The 22,363-nt window shown below is 42.8% G+C and overlaps 1 protein-coding gene across 2 annotated transcripts in view; it reads left to right on the top strand.

The window, feature by feature from the left end:
* Positions 1 to 22,363, top strand: part of EFCAB6 (EF-hand calcium binding domain 6) — a 115,481-nt gene that overhangs the window by 69,400 nt on the left and 23,718 nt on the right. For both annotated transcript variants that reach the window (XM_083503317.1, XM_083503318.1), the window contains exons 19-24: positions 894 to 1,129; positions 7,199 to 7,295; positions 8,486 to 8,604; positions 14,184 to 14,372; positions 16,538 to 16,693; positions 21,394 to 21,592. In XM_083503317.1, the coding sequence (XP_083359443.1) occupies positions 894 to 1,129; positions 7,199 to 7,295; positions 8,486 to 8,604; positions 14,184 to 14,372; positions 16,538 to 16,693; positions 21,394 to 21,592 (996 nt within the window). The remainder of the gene's footprint in view (positions 1 to 893; positions 1,130 to 7,198; positions 7,296 to 8,485; positions 8,605 to 14,183; positions 14,373 to 16,537; positions 16,694 to 21,393; positions 21,593 to 22,363) is intronic.

The following is a 22,363-nucleotide window of genomic DNA, read 5'->3' on the forward strand; positions in this document are numbered from 1 at the left end:
CTTCCACAAACTATCCATGTAGGATGAAAGTTTGAAGTCCCTTTACCTTGCCCTTCCAGGAAGGAGGGAGCCTGAGTTTATCGCATTCACAGCAGAGGAAAGAAGTTGTCCTGTAGCTGCAGCCAGGGGTTCTTAAACGTTCAGGTGTTCATCAGGGAAGAGGAGCAAAAGAAGATTAGCAACCTTACAAGAAGGAAAAGCTTAGCTTGCAGTAATGAGATGAGTCTTCCCATCTGGCAACAATCACTGCTGTGGAATTGATATGCTGAGGCTTCTTCCTTGCTGGGCGTGCAGGGAAAGTTGATGGGCAAGCCAGCACTTCAAACTTCTCCAGTCTTCCCCAGCTGTAGGGGTGGTCTGTAGGAGGGAGTCAAAGTATTCTATACAAGTGGAGTGAAATTGCTAGAGGTATGAGCAATAGCATAACATGTAGCCATCCAAAGGTGAGGCTTGAAAATTATCCACTGGATGTGTTCTGAGTAGCTTTCTTGGAGGATATAAGACTCCAAAAATGTTTCTCTTTATAGTCATGTTGGCCACATATATGTGCTTCAACTAATCTGACTAGTTTTTGTAAAGAGATGCCATTCGTGGTGGGTTGAAATAAATTAGAAGGAATCAAATGAACAATCAAATGCAATATGGCGCAGGACACCCAGTTCCTAAGGCACCTCAGCTTTGGTTTGGAGGCTGTAAGAAGAAAATGCTAGATCACCCCTACATGGCCTGTTCCATAAAGAAACCTAAAGGGACCTCTTCATGTGAAGATCTGGATCCATTTGCAAAACATTTTTAGATGTATAGTTAGTCCAGTAGTATGTTAGTGATTTGTATAAAAAGGAAAAAAAAATAGGCCAAGTGTTGATACTAAAAAATTGAATATTCCCTGTTAGGATCCATACATCGCCTTCCGTAAAATAGATAAGAACAATGATGGTATAGTCAGCATGCTTGATTTTCGACACCTCCTGGATAGCTTTATGGTCAGCATGACAGATGATGAATACAATCGTCTCCTTGGCATCCTGGGACTGAACATTACTTCTACATTAAACTACCCGGAATTTCTTCAGTTGTTCCAAGCAAATACAACTAGAGACATGCGCCCTTGGTTGCCTTCGTCTAACAAGTAAGGAGGGCAGCAGTCTTATGGATCTACTTAAATTTGTGTTATTATTACCTAACATAAAATGCAAGCTATATTGTGTGGCATATTTCAGGATTCAAGGATCTAAGATTAGATGCCAGCTACTGTTTGATAGTATTGGAAGAAATTTTGTATGCCCTTAGCCAATTTGGTGCTTGTAAGATCCTAAGCATACCTGGCAGTGAAGCAACATGTTTTGATTTCTTAGGATTGCTATTTCTTTATACATATTTCTATTTCCCCATACCTTTCATTATATTTTAAATCCACCCTTTCCACAATTACCTTTGTAAGCCATGTTGCAACTCATTTGTTGGAATGTCAGCATGTAAATCAAGGCTATTGATCCCACTCCTTTAGTAGGCTTGGACCAAGCTGGTCTTCACCATCTAAATAGCACTGAGTTTAAAAGCTTTCTATTATGTTTGTTGCTCCTAGATTCTTTGGGCACACAATTCCCTTGGAAATGCTACTTGGGAGTTGTGCATATGGCTCTTCAAATTCCAAAATAGCTAAGATGCAATGCCATATGTTCCTACATATTCAAAACAAGAATCGGCTCACGGTGGGGTGGGGGATGGAGCTGGCTGCAGTAATCGTCTAGGCAGGTGGGCCACAGTTGCTTTCCAAGAAGGGAGAAGGGCGAGGTGGTGGGGAGACGGCAGCAGCTGCACTGTGCCAACTTCCCAAACTGCCTTGGCCCTTCGCTATCCCTGCCTTGCAGGGGGTTGGACTAGATGACCCTTGGGGTCCCTTCCAACTCTAGGATCCTATTCTGCCTGGAAAGCAACAACAACTCACCTGCCAGAAAGCTAGTGCAGAGGCTTCATCCCACTCAGCATAGCAAGCCCTTTCTGTTAAAAGCTGTTTTAAAAAGTTTGTACTCAACACCAATATATTAGCGCAATTGATTTCTAGAAATGAACCTACTTCAGATACAGTGGTGCCCCGCAAGACGAATGCCTCGCAAGACGTAAAACTCGCTAGACGAAAGAGTTTTCCATTTTGGAGGTGCTTCGCAAAACAAATTTCCTATGGGCTTGCTTCGCAAGACGACAATGTATTGCGAGTTCCTGCTGGTTTTTTCCCCTCCCCCCCCCTTTTTCTAAGCCGCTAAGCTGCTTATCAGCTGATCCGATCAGCAGATAAGCCGCTAAAAGCCGCTAAAAGCGCTAATCTGCTAATCCTTCAATGGGCTTGCTTTGCAAGACGAAAAAACCGCTAGACGAAGAGAATCACAGAACGGATTCTTTTCGTCTTGCGAGGCACCACTGTACCATTCCAAGCACAGAACAAAGAGTGTTTCATCATCTGACTTCCTTTAGAGTAAGACTTCTTTAGTGTGTCAGCTGGTAGACTTAAGTCTGTTTCAGAAATGACAATAGTCAAGGTAATGGGAAGAACAATTGACTTGTCTTAACTGTTCTCTGCGCTTCCCAAGCATTCTGAATTCAGGCTTTCTAAATATCTCCCATGAAGAGTCAGGACGCACTAGTTCTGCCCTTCCCCCAGTCACCCTTCACAACTCCGTCATTTGTGAGAAATACTAATGAAAACAAATAGCACCTACAGCTCTTGAGCTTTACTATATTATTTATATGTGTGGACTTGTACAGTGGGCATAATCCACCAAAAATTAATCTGATTTAATTCACTTGAATTTAAAAATGCTTAACTTGGGGTGCACTTGAACAACTTTGATCCCTATTCTCATTTTAAGGTTAATAAATTAAAGTAGGCAGGAGAACTTTTGATATAAATAAATGTAAAGGGCTGCTCCCTGCATTTAAGAGGCCGTTCTGCTCCAGCCAGCTTCCCCCAACCAGTGCTCTGGATACCTGAAAAATAAGATCAAATAGGACATGGTTGTATTCTTGTATATTCTGTGCAAATTGACGTGTATAAATCCAGACCAACTGGAGCAGACGTATATTTGTATTGTTGGTTGCCACCTTTAAAGCCCTATGTAGTTTGGGCCTAATAGGGTTGCCATATTCCCAAAAGTGTAAATATGGACAGGGCTGTTGAGCTTTTTTTGGCAGGGGGGTGGGGCGTGGACATCTCCACCCCCTCAAAAAAGGATTATTCAAACATTGTTTTCCTAGACATTTTGCTGATTGAGCAAAAGTCCGCCTGGACACCATTTTGCTGCCCAAATCCCAGACGTGTTTGGGAAAGCCTGGATGTAGTATAATAATAATAATAATAACAATAATAATAATAATAATAATAATAATAATAATAATAATAATAATAATTTGTATCCCGCCCTCCCTGGCCAAAGCCGGGCACAGAGCGGCTAACAACAGGTAAAAATAGCACAGTGTACATAAAATCACGCATTCAATTAATTAAAATACATTCTAGAATCAATTCAGATTCAAATTAATGGCAACCATAGGGTTAGAGTTCTATGAATATTACAGAAGGAGAGAGGGGGTCAGACTGTGCCTTGGCCAAAGGCCAGGTGGAACAGCTCCATCTTGCAGGCCCTGCGGAAAGATGTAATGTCCCGCAGTGCCCTAGTCTCTTGTGACAGAGCGTTCCACCAGATCGGGGCCACGGCAACCCTAGCCTAAGATAGCTAAAGGAGCACTTGCTCTCACCTGATTTGGACTGCCTAGTTCATTGGGGTGGGCTCTGCTCTGTGTCCCCCTGGGAAATATGTAGGGCAGGACCTTCTTAATGGTAGCCCCCAGGCTCAGAAACTCCCCAAGAGATCTGCCTGGACCCATCTCCCTTGGCTTTCAGAATGTGAGTAAAAGCTGGCTTGTCTTGGTGAGCTTTTTATGTTAACTGATTGCTCCACACTTGATGCTGGCTCTCTTTCTACAGTCGTTCTTATTGCTACAGTTTTTAATTTTATGTTGTCGTTTTTATTTGTTTTGTTTGTCAGGTGCTTTTTCCTGGCTGAAAAGCTGCATAAGAAATTGTCATATAAATCCACACTCTTGTATTAATGCAATCAGATTATCCATCGTACTTGGATCTGTGTTCCACTTCTTAGGGTTATCCACACTTATCTTTCCTCCCCTGTTTCCAGGCAGGGTCCATGATTTAAAGCTCAACATCCTTTTTCTCTTTTTTTGGATCCAGAGCTTTTCCCGCAAAAACCCACTCTTTAAAGCCCAACCGTTAGTCCACAGAAAACAACAACCCTGAATTTCCGTTTGCTCCAATTCAGCTTTAAAGAGCGGGTTTTCACCGGGAAAGCTTGGGGCGGGGGGGATAGCTCAGAGCCAGATATCAAAGCATAGACCTCTGCCTTGGAAAAGAGTGAGGCAAAAGTTAAGTGGGGACAACCTGTTACTGTACTATTGTATGACTGATAGCTTTTGAACAAGCAATAAAGATGTGGATTTAGTTATAGATTTAGTACCAGACTGTACACAATTGCTTGATGGGTGCATGTGTTTTTAAAAAGACCATTAACAGGTTAAATTAAAATAAATAAATAAATAATACAATAAATAAAAGTAAGAATAAAAATAAATTAATTTCTTTAATTAAAGAAATTAAAACTCAAGGTTAAACTGTATCTTACATTAGTAATAACTATTTTATTTCAACACTGAAATGTGCTAGGTTTAGTTTTGAAAAAGTGTTGCAAAATCTTGCCTAGATTAAAAGCTACATGAGTTATTGAATTAAAAATAATTATTTTACAGTAAACATACATACACTTGGCATGGTTTCATGTGTAGGAGGAGAGGTTGGAAATTCACTTGAAATAGTCTCGTTAACTCTTCATCCTGTTTTTAAGGTCTTTAATTGTAATTATGAGTTTTGAAGTTTGTGAGAGATTGACTTATTGGCCACAAACTAGCAAAAGTTCAACGAGTCTGAATATGTGGAAATATGTGTCTGGAAAAACTATTGCAATGTTGTGTGAGTCAATTGACTGTTAATCTTAAATAAATGCAATAAACATGTTAAGAGCCATTCGATACAATACATAGGATGAGGTACCACTGTACCACTTTGTACTGTAGATGCCAGGGTTATTGTTATTTTTTTATCCCACATAAACATTGCCTCCTTATAGTAAATCTGAAACATCAAAGAGAGGGCTGAACTGGGCCTGCAAACTCATTCACACTTACACATTTTTCTGCCCGAGGCAAAGGACAAAGTGGTGCTACGTACAGAAAACGACCATCTAGGTCAGCGAACCTTTCCAGCAGGGGGCTGGTCCACTGTCCCTCAGACCTTGTGGGGGGCCAGACTATATATATATTTTTTGGGGGGGGGGATGAATGAATTCCTATGCCCCACAAATAACCCAGAGATGCATTTTAAATAAAAGGACAAATTCTACTCATGTAAAAACACGCTGATTCCCGGACCGTCCACGGGCCGGATTTAGAAGGTGATTGGGCTGGATCCGGCCCTCGGGCCTTAGTTTGCCTACTCATGATCTAGACTTCTACTTGAATTTTCCCCCACACTGGCAGTGGCACAGCATCTTCCCCGGCACATGAACGCAACTTTGTCTGCTCCAAGTACCAGGTGCCTGTGGCAGCCATGTCCCTCTGCCTAATTAAAAAAATTCCTTCCAGTAGCACCTTAAAGACCAACTAAGTTAGTTCTTGGTATGAGCTTTCGTGTGCATGCACACTTCTTCAGATACACTGTGTATCTGTGTATCTGAAGAAGTGTGCATGCACACGAAAGCTCATACCAAGAACTAACTTAGTTGGTCTTTAAGGTGCTACTGGAAGGAATTTTTTTATTTAGACTATGGCAGACCAACACGGCTACCTATCTGTAACTGGAACCTCTGCCTAATGACAGGGTCATCCCTCAAAAAGCAAAATTGTTAAGGCTCAAGTATCAGTCTCAACAAGGGTGTGTTTACTTGCCAGCTGAAGAAAGAATACTGGCTGCACCAGCCCTGGTAACCTAAAAGGAAATCCCATTCAACCTAGTTGGAATGATTTCTGACTTTTTGTTGCAAATTTATTATATGGAGTTTTGCTTGTTTGCTTTTTTTTAACCACGAAGGAACAACAACAAAAATATGACTCTCCCACATCTGGAAAATGGTAAAACCCAGATTTTGACCAATGCATTTCAGTCTGTGTCTGGTGTAGGACAGCTGTTTGTTCCGTTGATTTCAATGGTACTTAAATGTGCTATATACTATTGCATTTAATGCATTCTTGTAGTAGGTTTCTTGGGAACAAGTACCAAACTAGATGTGACAAGTCATATTTCTTCCCCGCCCGCCCCTCGGAGATGCAAGTGTGAAGCAGTCTGGAATCAGAAGTGAAAGAACTGAGTGGGGAGGGATAGAGAAGAGCTACTTAGCCTCTTCTTCTCTGGCTATTTGTCCACTCCAAATGAGCTTTTCTCTTCATGAATCGTGCCTCGTTTGGTCCTTAGCCCAACTGACCTTCTATGCAGTTGTCTCAGATAAAGCCTTCATTATATTATGGTGAATGTGTGAGAAGGGGTAACTGGCTCTGATTCTTACCCCCCCCCCCAGTGTGTACACTGTAACTTGAGAAAAGATCTATGTGTGTGCAGTTAGCGCCCATAGAAGTTCAGTCTGCACAGTTGAGAACTCTGAAAAGTGGATCCTGTTCCTTCATGCGCTCATCCTAACTTTTACTAGATTGTGCCTGGTACCTTTAACTCACAGTGGAACACTTCTGTTTCCCTATTAAAAAAACAGGCAATCTGATGTGCCAGTGAAAATAAGTAGCAACTTGCCTGAGTTACTTTGGATCTTTTATGTTATTGCTTTGATTTATAAATATTTCTCCCCTCAAATCTCAGCTGCAATTAAGCAATTTGACCAACCTGCATCTGCAAATGATAACAGGGATTAACAGAAGTTTTAAAGACATCATTCCTAGCTTGCAGCTGGAGAAGGGTGGCAATATTTATAAGGAATTCATTTGTATGCAGATGTCTGAGATGAGACTTTAAAGCTATCTGTACAAACTATAATAAGCAAGCAAGCAAACAAACAAACCTTGTGGGATATTAATGATCGCATTAAAAGAAGACCACAGTTAGTTATCAAAATAATTCTTTCTTTCTGAGACCCAAACAGACAGTGGCGGATGCAGACCTCGCTTGTGAACAAGCTCATTACTATCTCGCTATCAAAGCACAAACCAGATGGAACGACCTCGCCATGGTAAGCTCTATGTAGTCTTTAAACAAATCTGCATGTCTAACAGAGATTTCAGAGCTTCACTCAATGTTTATCTTTGATTGTATTTTTTTTTAAAATTAGCTGCAATAAACAAATAGCTCATTAACAATAGAAACATGTGGTACGTTTTGAAGTAATGTATTGCAGTAACTGATTTCAAGCTCTTGAGTCTTCCAGCCACGAAGGATTGTAATAGAAGAGACCCCCCTCTCCCCCCCCCACCCCAATAACTTTGGATATGTTTGCAGATACGCTGGTGGTGAGATGCCTGCAGCCATGTGGCTGCAATTCCTGCTTGGAGCCTCCAAGGCAGCGGCTCCAAGCAGCAGCGCCATTAGATCAGGATGGCTTGCTGTAGGTCAGGCGGCGGCGGCAAACCACTACATACAATGCATGCGTGGTGTCACATCCATGCACTGTATGTAGTGATGCCATGTGTGCGCAGCCAGTGGTTTGCCCCTCCCTGGGTGTCAGTTAGCCTTCGTTTGCCCCTGCCTGGACTGAGCATGTGCTTAGGATTGAATGGCTCAGTCCCACCTCATAATAGGAAGACAAAATAGGATTACCGTATTTTTTGCACCATAGCACTCACTTTTTTCCTCCTAGACAGTAAATGGAAATGTCTGTGCGTGTTATGGAGGAAATGCCTACGGGTGGCATGCCTATGGATTTTCCTCCTCTAAAAACTACGTGTGTGTTATGGTCGGGTGCGTGTTATAGAGCGAAAAATACGGTACTTGCCCCCAGTAGGAGGAGAGGCAGACAAGTGAGGCATTATGTGTGGGTCCTATGGGTTCTCAGGTGTCTTTAATGACTTAATCAGTTTGTTTCATATGGCATCCTATTGGCTTTCCTGTGGCGCATTTGCCAGTGCTCGGTTTGGAGGTTGCTGCTTTTGGGGTCTTTCAAAGCGATTTAATATGCATAAACATATGGCGTTGTGTTCAGGCCTCCTTCCTACACTGGTGCCTTCCAGTAGTGTCTTCCTCTTGGCTTGCTTTCCTATGTTGATGCTCAGGATTGCAACCAACTGGTGCATACAGAGGCTATACAGCCCCTGCAGATATGCTGCCATTTTATTTTTCCAGTTCCTGTAATGCCTTGGGTTCATAGAGGACGTATGTATGTTCCAATACGGTTGCCCTTACTATTAAAGACATCTCCTGTTTTAGCATTTGCATGAATATGACAGCGATGGCAATGGCATCGTTCTGAAAAGAGACCTGAAGGACATCCTGTATAGATACAACATCCCCACAAACCCAAAAGAACTTGACAAACTTTGGGCAAGGTAAGAAAGTTCTAGTCGTATCCTCCCCCCTCCCCCTCGCCAGCTTCATCTGTGGACTCTGAGCGCAGGAGTGGCAAACATCTGGCCCTCCAGTTATCCCTTGATCCCAACTCTCATCAGCCCAGCCAGCATGGCCAGTGGTCAGGGATGATGGGCACTGTAGTCCACCAACATCTGGAGAGCCGCAGGTTGGCCAGCCCTGTTTTGATGACTGGTGCTGAAAAGAGAGTTGCTTGCGATGAAGTCTTAAGTGCTGATTTCAGATAGAAGACCCTAATGAAAATGGCCACGTCTCCATATTTCTTATTCTGGGTTTTCATCCCTACTACTTCCCGGAGATTTTCCCATAGTGTTTTGCGGTGGGTTTTTAGATTATTATTATTATTGGATCTCCAAAGGAATTGGGTCAGAAATGGCTATGTCTACCCAGCAACTCCCTCCGCCTTGACTGTCTTCGGCCACTACTAGCCTGACCCAGCCCTGTTCCACTCATGACCCATCAAGAAGAATCCAGCCTGCCATCTTGGTTCGGAGTTTTTCCAAGTGCTTGGCAACCATCCTGCTTTTGCAGTCCCAAGGAGCGAGTGATAAAGAGGAAGCTAATTTAGCTCCCAGCAGCCACAATACCTGCAGGGTGGGCTGCATTCAACCTGGTGGGTCACAAGATGTACAGAACACATTACGTTACATAATTACGTTACGTAATTGTGTTACGTAAAAATACAGTGGTGCCTCGCAAGACGAAAATAATCCGTTCTGTGATTCTCTTCGTCTAGCGGTTTTTTTGTCTTGCGAAGCAAGCCCATTGACGGATTAGCTTATTAGTGCTATTAGCGGCTTTTAGCGGCTTTTAGCGGCTTATCTGCTGATCAGATCAGCTGATAAGCGGCTTAGCGGCTTAGAAAAGGGGGGGGGGGAAAACCCAGCAGGAACTTGCAAGACATTGTCGTCTTGCGAAGCAAGCCCATAGGAGATTCGTTTTGCGAAGCACCTCCAAAACGGAAAACTCTTTCGTCTAGCGAGTTTTCCGTCTTGCGAGGCATTCGTCTTGCGGGGCACCACTGTAAATGGCATCATACGGCGAGTGGCATATGGGGCATATGTAAGCAGATTGCAGCAGGAGAAGTAGACTGTGGCAAAGTATACAGTATCTTTCTTTCTTCTAATTCGCAGCTGTTATTCTTTTTTCAAAACAACAACAGCAACGATGTTTCTAGTCCTCATATTTACAGAAACGAGTAAAAAGAGAACTATCCAACGAGTGGCTGTTCGGTTTTCTAGTTGCAGCCACACTGAGCTTTTTACAAGGCAGCCCAAAATGCTTGAAATAACTGAATAAAATATCGCTTTGAAAATATTTTATTGTCACCAGATAGTGACCCGTAAAACAGCACCTATAAAAGATCTGGAGGTTTTTAAAATAATAATAAAAAAGAAAAGAAAACCGTTCTATTTCAAGCAGTTGTTTGCTCCAAATGTCTCCAGAAACATGCGGATTCCATTAGTAAATGTAGTTGCACAGATGCATGCACAAACCCTACAGAAGGTCTACACGATGTAATATTTGTGAGGCAACATGTACATATACATTCCATTTCATATGTGCACATACATATAAGACAGCTGTAAAGAGCCAGTCACCTGGTCATTTTTGGGGACTGAGAGTTAGCTACAGGAGACTAGGCAATGAAGCTTTGATTCTCTTCCACATGCCCCCCCTTTCTGCAAGCCACATACGACTGGCATAAACATACATTGGCAGGCATGCTGGCATGTATACATGGGGTGCTAACTTAAGTAATTTGCAAGTCTGCTGCAGCGAGAGTAAGAATTCTCCAAACCTCCCTTTCGTGCCTGCCTACCAGCAGCACACAGCTTTTCAGAGAACAACCCACACACAGAAGCACCCAGTGCTTTTTTCTTGGGGGTTCTCAAAGGGTATGTAGTACCTTCACTCCCCATCCCCACCCTGAAATGTTAAAAGTATGGCATTTACTGTAACAATTTCATGGTGAGTACCGGCACCCTTTTTCAAAAGAAAGAAAGAGGGAAGCGTGTCTCCAGATCAAAGCGCTGGAGTTAGGGTTGATTGCTGTTTGAAGAGAGATTTTATTTATTTATTGAAGACCTACAAGGCAAGAATAGCAACAAAACATAAAAACTCCAATAAGGAGAACAATTATTGGAAAAAAGAACCCACCTAATAAAGTTTTAAAAACCATTTCAGGGAGCTTTTCTCTGGAGCTACAGGACAGCCTCAACACAGTGCTGCTCTCTGGTTATTTACATTAAATTAAAAATTACCTCGAAAAGTGTTCAACCAAGAAGTGATGCATAATGTAGGTATCGAGTCTGACAAGATACCGTGAGATTGTTCCTCACTTTATGAGGAACCTGACAAGCTTTTAACAGATAGGCACTTTTTATTTTGAACGGTGGGAACAGATACAGGGGGATTTTGGGGTGGGTTTTTTTGCTAGTCTCTGTTAAGACTCATTCTGTCAGAAACTGGAGCATAAGAGTTATGATAAATGGATGGATGGATGGATGGATGGATAGATAGATAGATAGATAGATAGATAGATAGATAGATACTGAGGCCTCACAGAGTCACTGATGGATGCATCAGAATTGTTAAGAGAGAGAGTTCCTAGTGAAGTACAGCATAATACACACACAAACCAAGACACCTCATCCACTTGAACAATCTGGAAGTGGGACATTTCTGCATCACTTCCCCATCCCCTGCAAAAGAAAAAAGAAAAGAAAAAGAATTTGATGCATATGCCAAAAATGATGAAACCACTCCCACAGTTGCTAGGAATCTGACATTTGCCTTGCATAGCCTGAGACACAATAATAATCAAAAAGACATTTGCGTTTTTCTCCCCAGAAACAGGTGGCATGGTAGCCCCGTTACTGCCTCTCCCTGCCCCCCGATTAGCACAGTGTGGGGGGAAGGGCGGGCATGACCTCATTGGCACTGGCCCCGTCTGCACTGTTGCACCAACCTCCTCATTTTCCACAGGCTGGGGAGGCAAAGGCCTTCAGCAGGGAGCCTCCAGGAGAATCCCCATGCAACTTAGAATCCTGCTTTTCCACTCAACCTTTCCATGTTTGGAATCTATGCTTGAACATGCCCTTCCATGCTTGTTCATGAGTAGCGTAGCCTCTCTACCTGCAGCTGGCTTGCCCTCCTGAGAAATGGAGTGCAATGAATCTGGCAGTGGGGGCATCACAGGTGGGGCGGAACCAAAGGAGTCCCTTGCAGAACTGCATGGGAGGTGAGGGAATATCTGAATAGACTGATTTGTACTCCAAAGAGCTTAAGGTACTTTCAGGCTGCCCAAGTAGGCAAAGCAGGACTGGCCCACTCATGAGGCAAGGGGAGGCAACTGCCTCAGGCAGCAGGAACCACGGGGGCAGCAGATCCAGCCTCCAAGAAACTCATTGCCTGCTGCTCCTCTGACATATTCCTCGGAGGCCTAACCTGCTGCCTTCTCGGTAGACCCCCCGCCCCGCCCCGCCCCCCGCCCCAGTGCCACCTCTACAGCAGCCTCTTAGTGGATAGGAGGTGTGGTCTCCTCCCACCCCCAGGGAGGAAATGGCAGGGGCTGCCTTCTGGGGTCTCTGGGGCTCTGTACCCACCGGGCATGATTGGAGTGGGCCACTTTCCCCAGGATGGCCTTTGATTCCCAGTTCAACCAATGAGTAAGGTTGATTTCACACCCACACCCACAGTGTTCCCACTGTACATCCCTGCTTTCCACTGTACAGTGGTGCCCCGCAAGACGAATGCCTCGTAAGACAGAAAACTCGCTAGACGAAAGAGTTTTCTGTTTTGGAGGTGCATCGCAAAACGAATCTCCTATGGGCTTGCTTTGCAAGACGACAATGTCTTTCGAGTTCCTGCTGGTTTTTTCCCCTCCCCCCCTTTTTCTAAGCCGCTAAGCCGCTTATCAGCTGATCCGATCAGCAGATAAGCCGCTAATAGCGCTAATAGCGCTAATCCGCTAATCCGTCAATGGGCTTGCTTCGCAAGACAAAAAAACCGCTAGACGAAGAGAATCACAGAACGGATTCTTTTCGTCTTGCGAGGCACCACTGTACTACGTTTTTTAAAGTAGTTTAAGACCCAGATGTATATTGCCTTGAATTCAAAGTGTGTTGACTGTATGGTTTATTTCCTAGCCATGATTCATCACTGAATTATTTTCTACTCCATTGCTTTTCAGTTTCTTTTCTTATTCCTTAAGGATGTCTTGCGACCGTGTGTCTTTAGCATTAAGCCATCTGCTACATATGCTCTACTTTAGATAACTTGAAAACAAAAATTCAACTTCCCATGTTATTAAATAAAGCCATTACAATCAACATGGAAAATGTTTGAAGTAGAAAATGAATAGAAATTAGATACGTATGGAAAATTAGAATAGAAACTATTGTATAGAATATATAGAATAGAGTAATAGAATATTAAAGTGCAAAATTGCGTCGGTATTTTTGAAAATTGGAATGGAGCCCACAGAAAATTGTTATCTCAGAAGGCATGCATTATATATACGGTCTTTGGCCAACTGTTTAAGCAGTCTCAAGTCTGAATTTTAAGTATTCAGAATTGCAGCGAAAATCACTGCGTCATATACCACTCGGAAAGTACATTTCCTCAGGGAACTCTTTCCATACCGATTTGTTTGCCAAACAACCCTTGCATTTTGCAGAGGGATTATGGGTTGCATAGTGTTGCATAAAGTACAGCTGTCAAGCTTAAATATTCATTTACAACAAAATCATAATCTGCTTCTCTTTAAGGGTCACAACCCTCCAATATATGGAGCTAATTCCGAGAATGGTTCTACGCTACTGTGGACAGGAGATACTATTTTATTGCTCTTGTTTCTTGTTGCTGTCCTTTCTTATATTTTGAAAGCTGCCCTGTCAGTTCTTAGCTCTAAAAGCACTGACAGACCTGGGGCCTCAAATTTCAGCGGCACCCGGTGCAGTGCCAAAATTACCCTCCCCTCCTGGCCTCTTACCTTTTACATAATGGTTGCAGTGCCACCGAGGCTCTGCACCCAGTGCCACTGAACATGTTGTGCTCCTCTGAATTCGCTTCTGCTAAAACGCAGCCCCCAAACATTTTAAATAAACAGATGAGTGCCAGGTGGTTGGGGGTGCTGGTGAAGGGAAAGGTGGCCGAGAGAAGTCGCATGAGGTTGGCAGGCAGCTGAAGGGCAGGAACTGGGCTAAACAACAAGTTATGACTGCTGGTCTTAATAGGGCTGAGTCTTGATTAAATCAGGCGGGTTTTAGGTTCTACGTATCCACACAGAATTTGAAAAAAAATGTTATCAGGCACAAGTTAGGCTTTTACTTGATGCTGTTGATAGATCATCCCTGCAAAATCTAGATGGGTATGGAATATTTCAATGCAACATTTATTTCCTAATGTGCCTCCCCTGCATATTCCTCCAAGGAGGAATCAGACTACAGTGCTCAAGAGCTAGGGATGTTCTGCGCTGAGCCTGCAAAGCCTATTTCTTATGAAAATAAATATGTCTTTCCCTGGACTTTAAAAGGTATGATCCGAATGCAAAGGGTTACCTTACACATCAAGAATTCTTGCAAAAATTGGGCATAGAGAATGCAACTGTTGACACCGGCCTGAACAGGCAGTTTGTGGCAGACAACTATGTACGCTTTATGGATCATTACAAAAGGGAAGAAAAGAAGCACATTGACATCAATGAGATTATAAATAAGATCAGGTGAGTATATTACTTTCAAAGGGTGTGTTCTTCACACTAACTTAGCTATCTTGATGCTGCATTTTCCCCAGTTTCAACAATGTCTATGCAGAGGTTAATCTCCCCACCCTCCACCCGCTGAAAACTCTGGTGTGTGTCCAGGGAAAAGTGGAAAGCTTACATGTCCCAGCTCCTTCATCAAAATATATCTATCTTTGAGGGTGGCAGTAATGAAAGAGGGGATCTTCTTTGTTCCCTTCAGAAATAACACCAGTTTCTCATGGAGCAGAGCCTAAATGCTCTTTATGTGCTGCTGCTCTTTCAGTTTCATCCTAAATGTTTTGTAGAGCATGTTCATTATCTTACAGTTTAGAGACAGTTCAGCTGACAAAGGGGTCTAAAAACTTAATATTCAAGAAGGGGGGGGGAATCTGGGTGTATAATTTTTCCTTTTGTTTTAACTCAAGAGGAACAAATACCCCAAATTAGAAACGTTTGAACAGTGATTCTTCAGCACTTCAAGAGAAATACAAAACATTTGCAAGAGAAGATTGGGTGGTTGGTTTTATTTTATTTTATTTTAATTTTTGGCAGCCTAGCTGGATCCATAGTTTAAAACGTATACTTGGTGCTCAATTTTACTGCCACAATTGGAATAATTACCGCTTGGCAACCGTTTACTCACAGTCCAAGAAACGGCTGAATGTCTCGATTTTCTAAAAATAAGGATAGAAAGAAAGGTTTTGATTGCCCTTTTTTGTTTTGATCTGTGAGGTATAAGTGGAAGATAGCAGCAGTGATGAAAAGCTATCATTTCAGCTGTTTAGGCACGTCACACGAATCTGACAGGGATTCTAGATTGTTGCAGTTGACACGATTGTATTCCACATTTACGTGATACTAAGAGGCTAAATATGCTGTTAAGGATCAGGACCTAATTACTAACGTTGGTGATAATAATACTTAAAACTTATATGCTGGATCTCAAGTGTTCGTAGCACTTCACTGACATTATGTCAGGCAGGCCGGTGTTACTATTTCTGTATGCAAATGCCTCCCTCTTCTCTCTTTTCAACGGCTTTATGGCTCTTGAAGGGGAAGGGAAGTCTGACGTCCTGGAAGCAAATGCGTGAAAAGACTTGAAGCTGCCATTCTTCCCACGTGGCAACATTAATAGCTGGCTAGAATCACCAGGCTCTGTTTTGTCTCCTGGCTTTATTAAACTCAATACCACGAAGGCAAAATTCTTCTCCTTATACAGTGGTGCCCCGCAAGACGAATGCCTCGCAAGACGGAAAACTCGCTAGACGAAAGAGTTTTCCGTTTTGGAGGTGCTTCGCAAAACAAATCTCCTATGGGCTTGCTTCGCAAGACGACAATGTCTTGCGAGTTCCTGCTGGTTTTTTCCCCTTTCCCCCCCTTTTTCTAAGCCGCTAAGCCGCTTATCAGCTGATCCGATCAGCAGATAAGCCACTAAAAGCCGCTAATAGCGCTAATCCGCTAATCCGTTAATGGGCTTGCTTCGCAAGACGAAAAAACCGCTAGACGAAGAGAATCACAGAACGGATTCTTTTCGTCTTGCGAGGCACCACTGTACTGAACGTTGCCCCACTTGCATTCTGAATTGGGGCTTCATAAATGGTTACCTGCAACACGGCACGCAGCTCACTTAGCCATGTATTTTGGCTTAAGTCAAGGGTAGGCAAACTAAGGCCCGGGGGCCAGATCCGGCCCACTCGCCTTCTAAATCCAGCTGACGTATGGTCTGGGAATCAGTGTGCTTTTACATGAGTAGAATGTGTCCTTTTATTTAAAATGCATCTCTGGGCTATTTATGGGGCCTGCCTGGTGTTTTTACATGAGTAAAATGTGCCCTTTTATTTAAAATGCATCTCTGGGTTATTTGAGGGGCATAGGGATTTTTTTCAAAATATAGTCCGGCCCCCCACAAGCTCTGTGGGACAGTGAACTGGCCCCCTGCTGAAAAAGTTTGCTGACCCCTGGCTTAAGTGATTGACATGTCACTTACTCTGCCGGTGGCTCATTGAGGCTCTGGGAAGCCACATTACAGGGCTGGAAGTTAGGCTGCCTTTGGCTTGGTGAGTCATGCATCTGAATTATACAAGCCGGTCCATTAGGATTTTTCATTATCGGGAAAGCTAAACTGAGCGTTGGTTCTCTTTCAGGGACAAGTACCACGAATGCTCCCATGATTTCCACAAGGCCTTCTTGGAGCAGGATAAAAACAGAGAAGGCTGCATATCGGTGGGCAACCTCCGCAAGTTGCTGGAAGACTTTAACTGCTGCCTCGGCTACGAACAGTACAGTGAACTTCTATACAGGTTGTTATAATTGCCCCAGCTTTAATGGAGCTATCCTAGTTCAATACATTCCTGAGCTTATCTAACTATTCCTGCTCAATCAGTGGACTCTTACTTTGATCTTAATAAAAAAATTCCTTCCAGTAGCACCTTAAAGACCAACTAAGTTAGTTCTTGGTATGAGCTTTCGTGTGCATGCACACTTCTTCAGATACACTGAATCTTCAGAGTGTATCTGAAGAAGTGTGCATGCACACGAAAGCTCATACCAAGAACTAACTTAGTTGGTCTTTAAGGTACTACTGGAAGGATTTTTTTTATTTTGACTATGGCAGACCAACACGGCTACCTATCTGTAATTTGATCTTAATGATCTTGATGATAATATATGTCTGATTTATTTCGATACAGGTAAGCGTCAATCCTTGGTTGAGTAGGGTTTGAACTTCTCTTTCTGCAAAAGTATGTGATAGATAGTAGATTTCACAAACATATTTTAATTTAAGATAGCTTTAGTCCCAGTGACCTTTTGTTCTACAAATAGCACACCTCCAATTTTTGCACATCCTAACTGGTGTTCATCTGGTGCACCTGAAACAAATTAAACAGTCCAAGGAATTGGAAAGCTCCCCATCTAGTACCATGACCAATTTTAGAAAATAAGTTGCTTTGTTTTTGTTTTAAGTATGTGAAAGTTAAAGAGAAAAACAGGTGAACAATACCATTGTTTTACAACAGTTTAAAAGGTAATGCTCTTGGTAACTGTGGCTGGTCCAATATGAAAAAATATTCATTTTCTTACTCATTTTCTGCGATTGCTCAGCAATTATAATCTGTTCCTACTGTACTTAAACTATTGTGCAAATATATGTACATTTTTGTAGCGAAATAACATCAAGCTTTTCGTGTAAGCTAAGGAACAGGCAATAACTAATCATAGCAAAGAACACTTGGGACCTGTTAAATGTAGAATATATTTATCTTTTTGAGCACCAGAAAACTCAAGATGGACTTGATCATACGCGAATGTAGGATTCAGTAGAATTACATTTTCAAAAAAGATTTTTCTCTCTCTCTTTTAGAAGAGAGGGTAGGAGGAGAAGAGAAACCTAAACAAAATCTTTTCACTCCACCTATAAATCGAGTGATTAAGCTCCCTTGAATTAAGCCTCTAATAAGAATTTTTGCAGTGTGCTCTTTTCCTCAAAGACTTTTTGATGATAAACACTTCCATTCATTGTAATTTTCTGCAGACTAGTCCTTTCCAGATCGAAAAGAGTCTTTTCTCCCCCGCCTTAAATAATAGAGTAGATTAGCATATGCATTTGGTTTTATTACTAAAATTTTAATACCAACTTGGCAATTTATTCCTCTGCTGAAGTGCGTTGATTATTTCCTTTTCCCCAACATCGGAGCCAGCTTGACACAGGCTAATGCATGGATTGGCGCACTCTGCAGCTGCAAGATGCAAAAGCAACGCTCTTGAATGTGCTCTTTAGGGGAGGGGGGAGTTTTTAGCAGCAGATATTTGGGTCTGTACATTTTATTTCTTTTTATGGCATCCTCTTTGTTAAAACGGCTTCATCCTCCCGCCATTTAATTAGTCATTGTCACCAATGAATATTCTGATTTTGGAAAGAGTCGTCACTGAGTGATTTACAGAGCAAACAGGCCACAAAAGGTACTTCAGTGTTTGATGCCAGAAATGGGATTTGCTGCTTTAGATCTGTGCTAGCCACCTTGGCCGAAGAATTTCCTTCTTTGTGAGGAAGAAATCAGGGCTAACCCTATTATTATTATTATTATTATTATTATTATTATTATTATTATTAGACCAAAAGTAAAGCTTCCAGGTGGCCGATTCTGGACACTGTTAAAGCATGTAAAAGGTCAGTTTATTTCCTTCCCCCACTCCCATTAGAATTTCCCTCCTCTGGCATTGAGCTAACTGTATCATTAGCCAGATGTAGACATGGGAAATGTCTTTCTTGGCATCCTCCGGCCACTGCTGAGGGGTCTGTGGCTGCTGCCCCACCACTGCTGAGAAGCATCAGTAGCCACGGTTGCCCACCCTCTGTTTTAGGGCAGCATGACCTCCTTGGTGGCTCTTCCTTTGTGTCCATTCCACAGAGGCAGAAGGCAAGCAGCGGGGGCCACCTCTGAGTACGTATCCACCCAAGCAAGCAAGCAAGTAGTGGTGGTGGTGACTAGGTGCAACAGCAGCAGTCTGCTCTCTGTTTTCAGCAGCTCTTACCACTCAGCTGCCTTCTCTGTCAGCAACTGGTGGTGGTGAGGATTTTTCCGAAAGACTCCCCCAAACCTGGAGCTGTTCCTGCTTGAGGGTCTGGAACCCGAGGCCTCTGGGCCAACCCAGCTTGAGGCATAACAACTGTGGAATTTGGCTGCCAGCCTGTGGAGAAAGAGATGCTTAGAATTGTAGAATTGCAGAGTTGGAAGGGACCCCTGGACCACCCCAGTTCACTCCAGGAATCTCAGCTAAAGGATCCATGACAGATGGCCATCCAACCTCTGCTTAAAAACCTCCAAGGAAGAAGAGGCCTCTGCTACCTGAGGGAGTCGGCTCCACTGTCAAACAGCTCTTACTGTCAGAAAGTTCTTCCTGGTGTTTATTCAGAATCTCCTTTCTTGTAACTTGAAGTTTGGGTCCTGCCCTCTGGAGCTGCAGAAAACAAGCTTGCGTCATCTTCCATGTGTCAGTCCTTTAGACATTTAAGGATAGTTCTCATATCTCCTCTCAGTCTCCTGTCTTCCAGGCTAAACATACCCAGCTCCTTCAACTGTTTCTCATAAGGCTTGGTTTCCAGACCCTTGATCATCTTGGTTGCCCTCCTCTGCTCACATTCCAGCTTGCCAGTATCCTTCTAAAATTGTAGTGCCCAGAACTGGACACAGCACTCCAGGTGGGATCTGACGAAGGTAGAATAAAGCGGACTATTACTTCCCTTGATTGGGACATTATACATCTGCCGATGCAGCTTAGAATGGCATTAGTCTTTTTTTTTTGCTGCTGCATCACACTGCATGTTAACCTTGTGGTCTACCCCTAGATCCTTTTCATATGTCCTACTGGTAAGCCATGTGTGTCTCCTGTCTTAAATTTGTGCATCTGGTTCTTCCTGCTTAAGTGCAGAACCATACATTTGTCCCAGTTGAAATTCATTTTGTTGGCTTGGGCCCAGCTCTCCAATCTGTTAAGGTCGTTTTGAATTCTGTTTTTTGTGGCATTGGCCCAGTTTGGTGTCATCTGCAAATTTGTTGAGCATCCCCTCAGTTCCTTCAACCAAGTCATTTATAAAGACATGGAACAACAACAGGCCTAGGGCAGAATCCTAAAGCACCCACCTGTCACATTTTTCCAGGATTATTAGTATTAGTATCAATTAAATTTTTATACTGCGCTATACCCACAGGGGCTGTGGCTGTGGCAACAGATCTTGCTGTTAGGTCACTTTGGGGATTGCAGACTAGATTCCTTGTTCTTCACTTCTCAAAATGGCCCTTGGAGAAAAACAGTTGCTATGCAGGGCTTGATTAGGTATCATTTGGTATGTTTATGATCAATGTCTACAAATGGGTTTATTGATCCTTAGAGCTACAGGACAAAAACAGATGTTAATTTAATTATACAATGTTTTAAATGAATAAACAAATAGCAATTTTAAAATTAATTTTTCATTAATATTAGTTTGTAGGGATATCATCTACATCCTAAATATAAAAAATGCAGTTTACATCTATGAGATTAATATGATAAAATGACAAAACGTTTCATCAATGGGTTAAAAAATATTACAGCCAAGCATTCATATTTCCATTACAATGCTAAACAAATCCCAGACTTGAAGAAGGTAAAAAATAGCTTTGATATAAATTCACACTTTGGAGGTGGGTTGGAGGGAGATGTTCTATCTGACCTTCCAGTTGAGAGTGAAAGGACACCCCTGTATCTCAAATCTTGTTTGGGTTGTCTTCCATCTCTTTTAATTGAGTCCTTTGTGCCATTTGCCAAACTTTATTTATCTCATCTCTTCTTGATAATGCTTTATCATTTTTCGCTTTTTTTCTTTTACTGTGAATGATGAGAGCTGATACTCTCATACTGATACTGATTGTAGTGCTGAAAGACTTTCTTCTTTGGTCAGGCTTTCAATGACTCATGTAGGGGAAAGGCTGTAGCTCAGTGGAGACCCTGGTTCAGTCCCCAGGTGGGGCTTGGTGGGAGAGACCCCTGTGTGAAATCCTGAATAATTGCTGCCCATCATCTCTGACCACGGGTCCTGTTAGCTGGGGACTCAAGGTTGAGAAAGGCCACTGTGGACAATTCCGAGTTAGATACACCAATAGTGTAAAGTAGATTCCTATGTTCGTAAGTTAAGCAGCCAGGAATTTGCTGGAATTTTGCAACTCACGTTTTGACACACCCACACACCCTCGCAACACAGTATTTCAGGATACACAAGACAAAAATCCAAATAACTGAATAATCAGTTTAAATATATGTGGATTGAGAATTGTTATTGTATTGTGTAGCTGAGATCCAAAATAGTGAAAATCCTCACTGGCCGATTTAATACTAACCACGTAGCAATTCTAGAATGATATAAAGCCCTATAATGGAGTGATTAGTTGTAGCAGCTCTAGTAGCAATGCTTGAGAAATGCAAAACAAATATTCAATCTTCTGTTTCTTTTTTCCCTTAGTTTAGGGATTAGCATACAGGACAACAAGCTCTCGTATTTTGATTTTATAAGAGTAATTGATGACCGCGCAGCTTTCAAACGACGGAAAAGGCCTACAGTTCCACCTGTGCCACCCATCAGTTTTGTGCAGCTCAGCATAGATGAAGCCATGGCAAAAATAAAACAGATAGTTACCTCTTCCTCTGATTTGTTGTACAAGGTAGGTGCCATGCAGTCGTCATGATTTAGTAGCAAAACGCCCATCGCTATGACAAGGAGAGGGGAGGGAATGTTGTGTTCCCCGTCTTTGAACTCGAGGACAAAGAGGATGTGGAAGACTGGGAGCAGGAGTCATGCAAACAGGGGGCCCTAAAAATGCCCACAGTGCTGCCAACACCCGCTTTGCCTGTGGAAATTGCTCTGCCCCTGCTTTTTGGGCTCTGAAAATGGCTCCCTGTGGAAACCCTTTGCAGTGCAGAAAGCTGTTCAAAAATGGAGAAGGAAAATACTTCATTTTGGCAGGGGTTTCATGCAAGCCACTTCCCAAACCAGGACATGGTTTTCATGGAATCTTGCTCAGCTGAGCAGGAATTAACCAGCAGATTGGGGGGGGGAATTAAACATTGCTGCTTTGGCTGTACACCCCTGTTTCCTGCTTGGCAGGGGGTTGGACTCGATGGCCCTTGTGGTCTCTTCCAACTCTATGATTCTATGGTTCTATGATTCTTTGCTGGGAACAGGTGGCTGCAGCCCTCACAGGTGTTATCAGATGATGTTATGGGCCAGCTTGGACTCCCTGGCAGACTAAGACTGGCCTGCAAGCCATAGTAGGTACACAACCTTATCAGCCATGGCCCAAGAGACAGTGCTTCAAATACAGTGGTACCTCAGGTTAAGAACTTAATTCGTTTTGGAGGTCCGTTCTTAACCTGAACCTGTTCTTAACCTGAAGCACCACTTTAGCCAATGGGGCCTCCCGCTGCTGCCACGC

The sequence above is a fragment of the Podarcis liolepis genome (assembly GCF_965112155.1).
Source record: "Podarcis liolepis genome assembly, chromosome: 5".
NCBI lineage: Eukaryota > Metazoa > Chordata > Lepidosauria > Squamata > Lacertidae > Podarcis > Podarcis liolepis.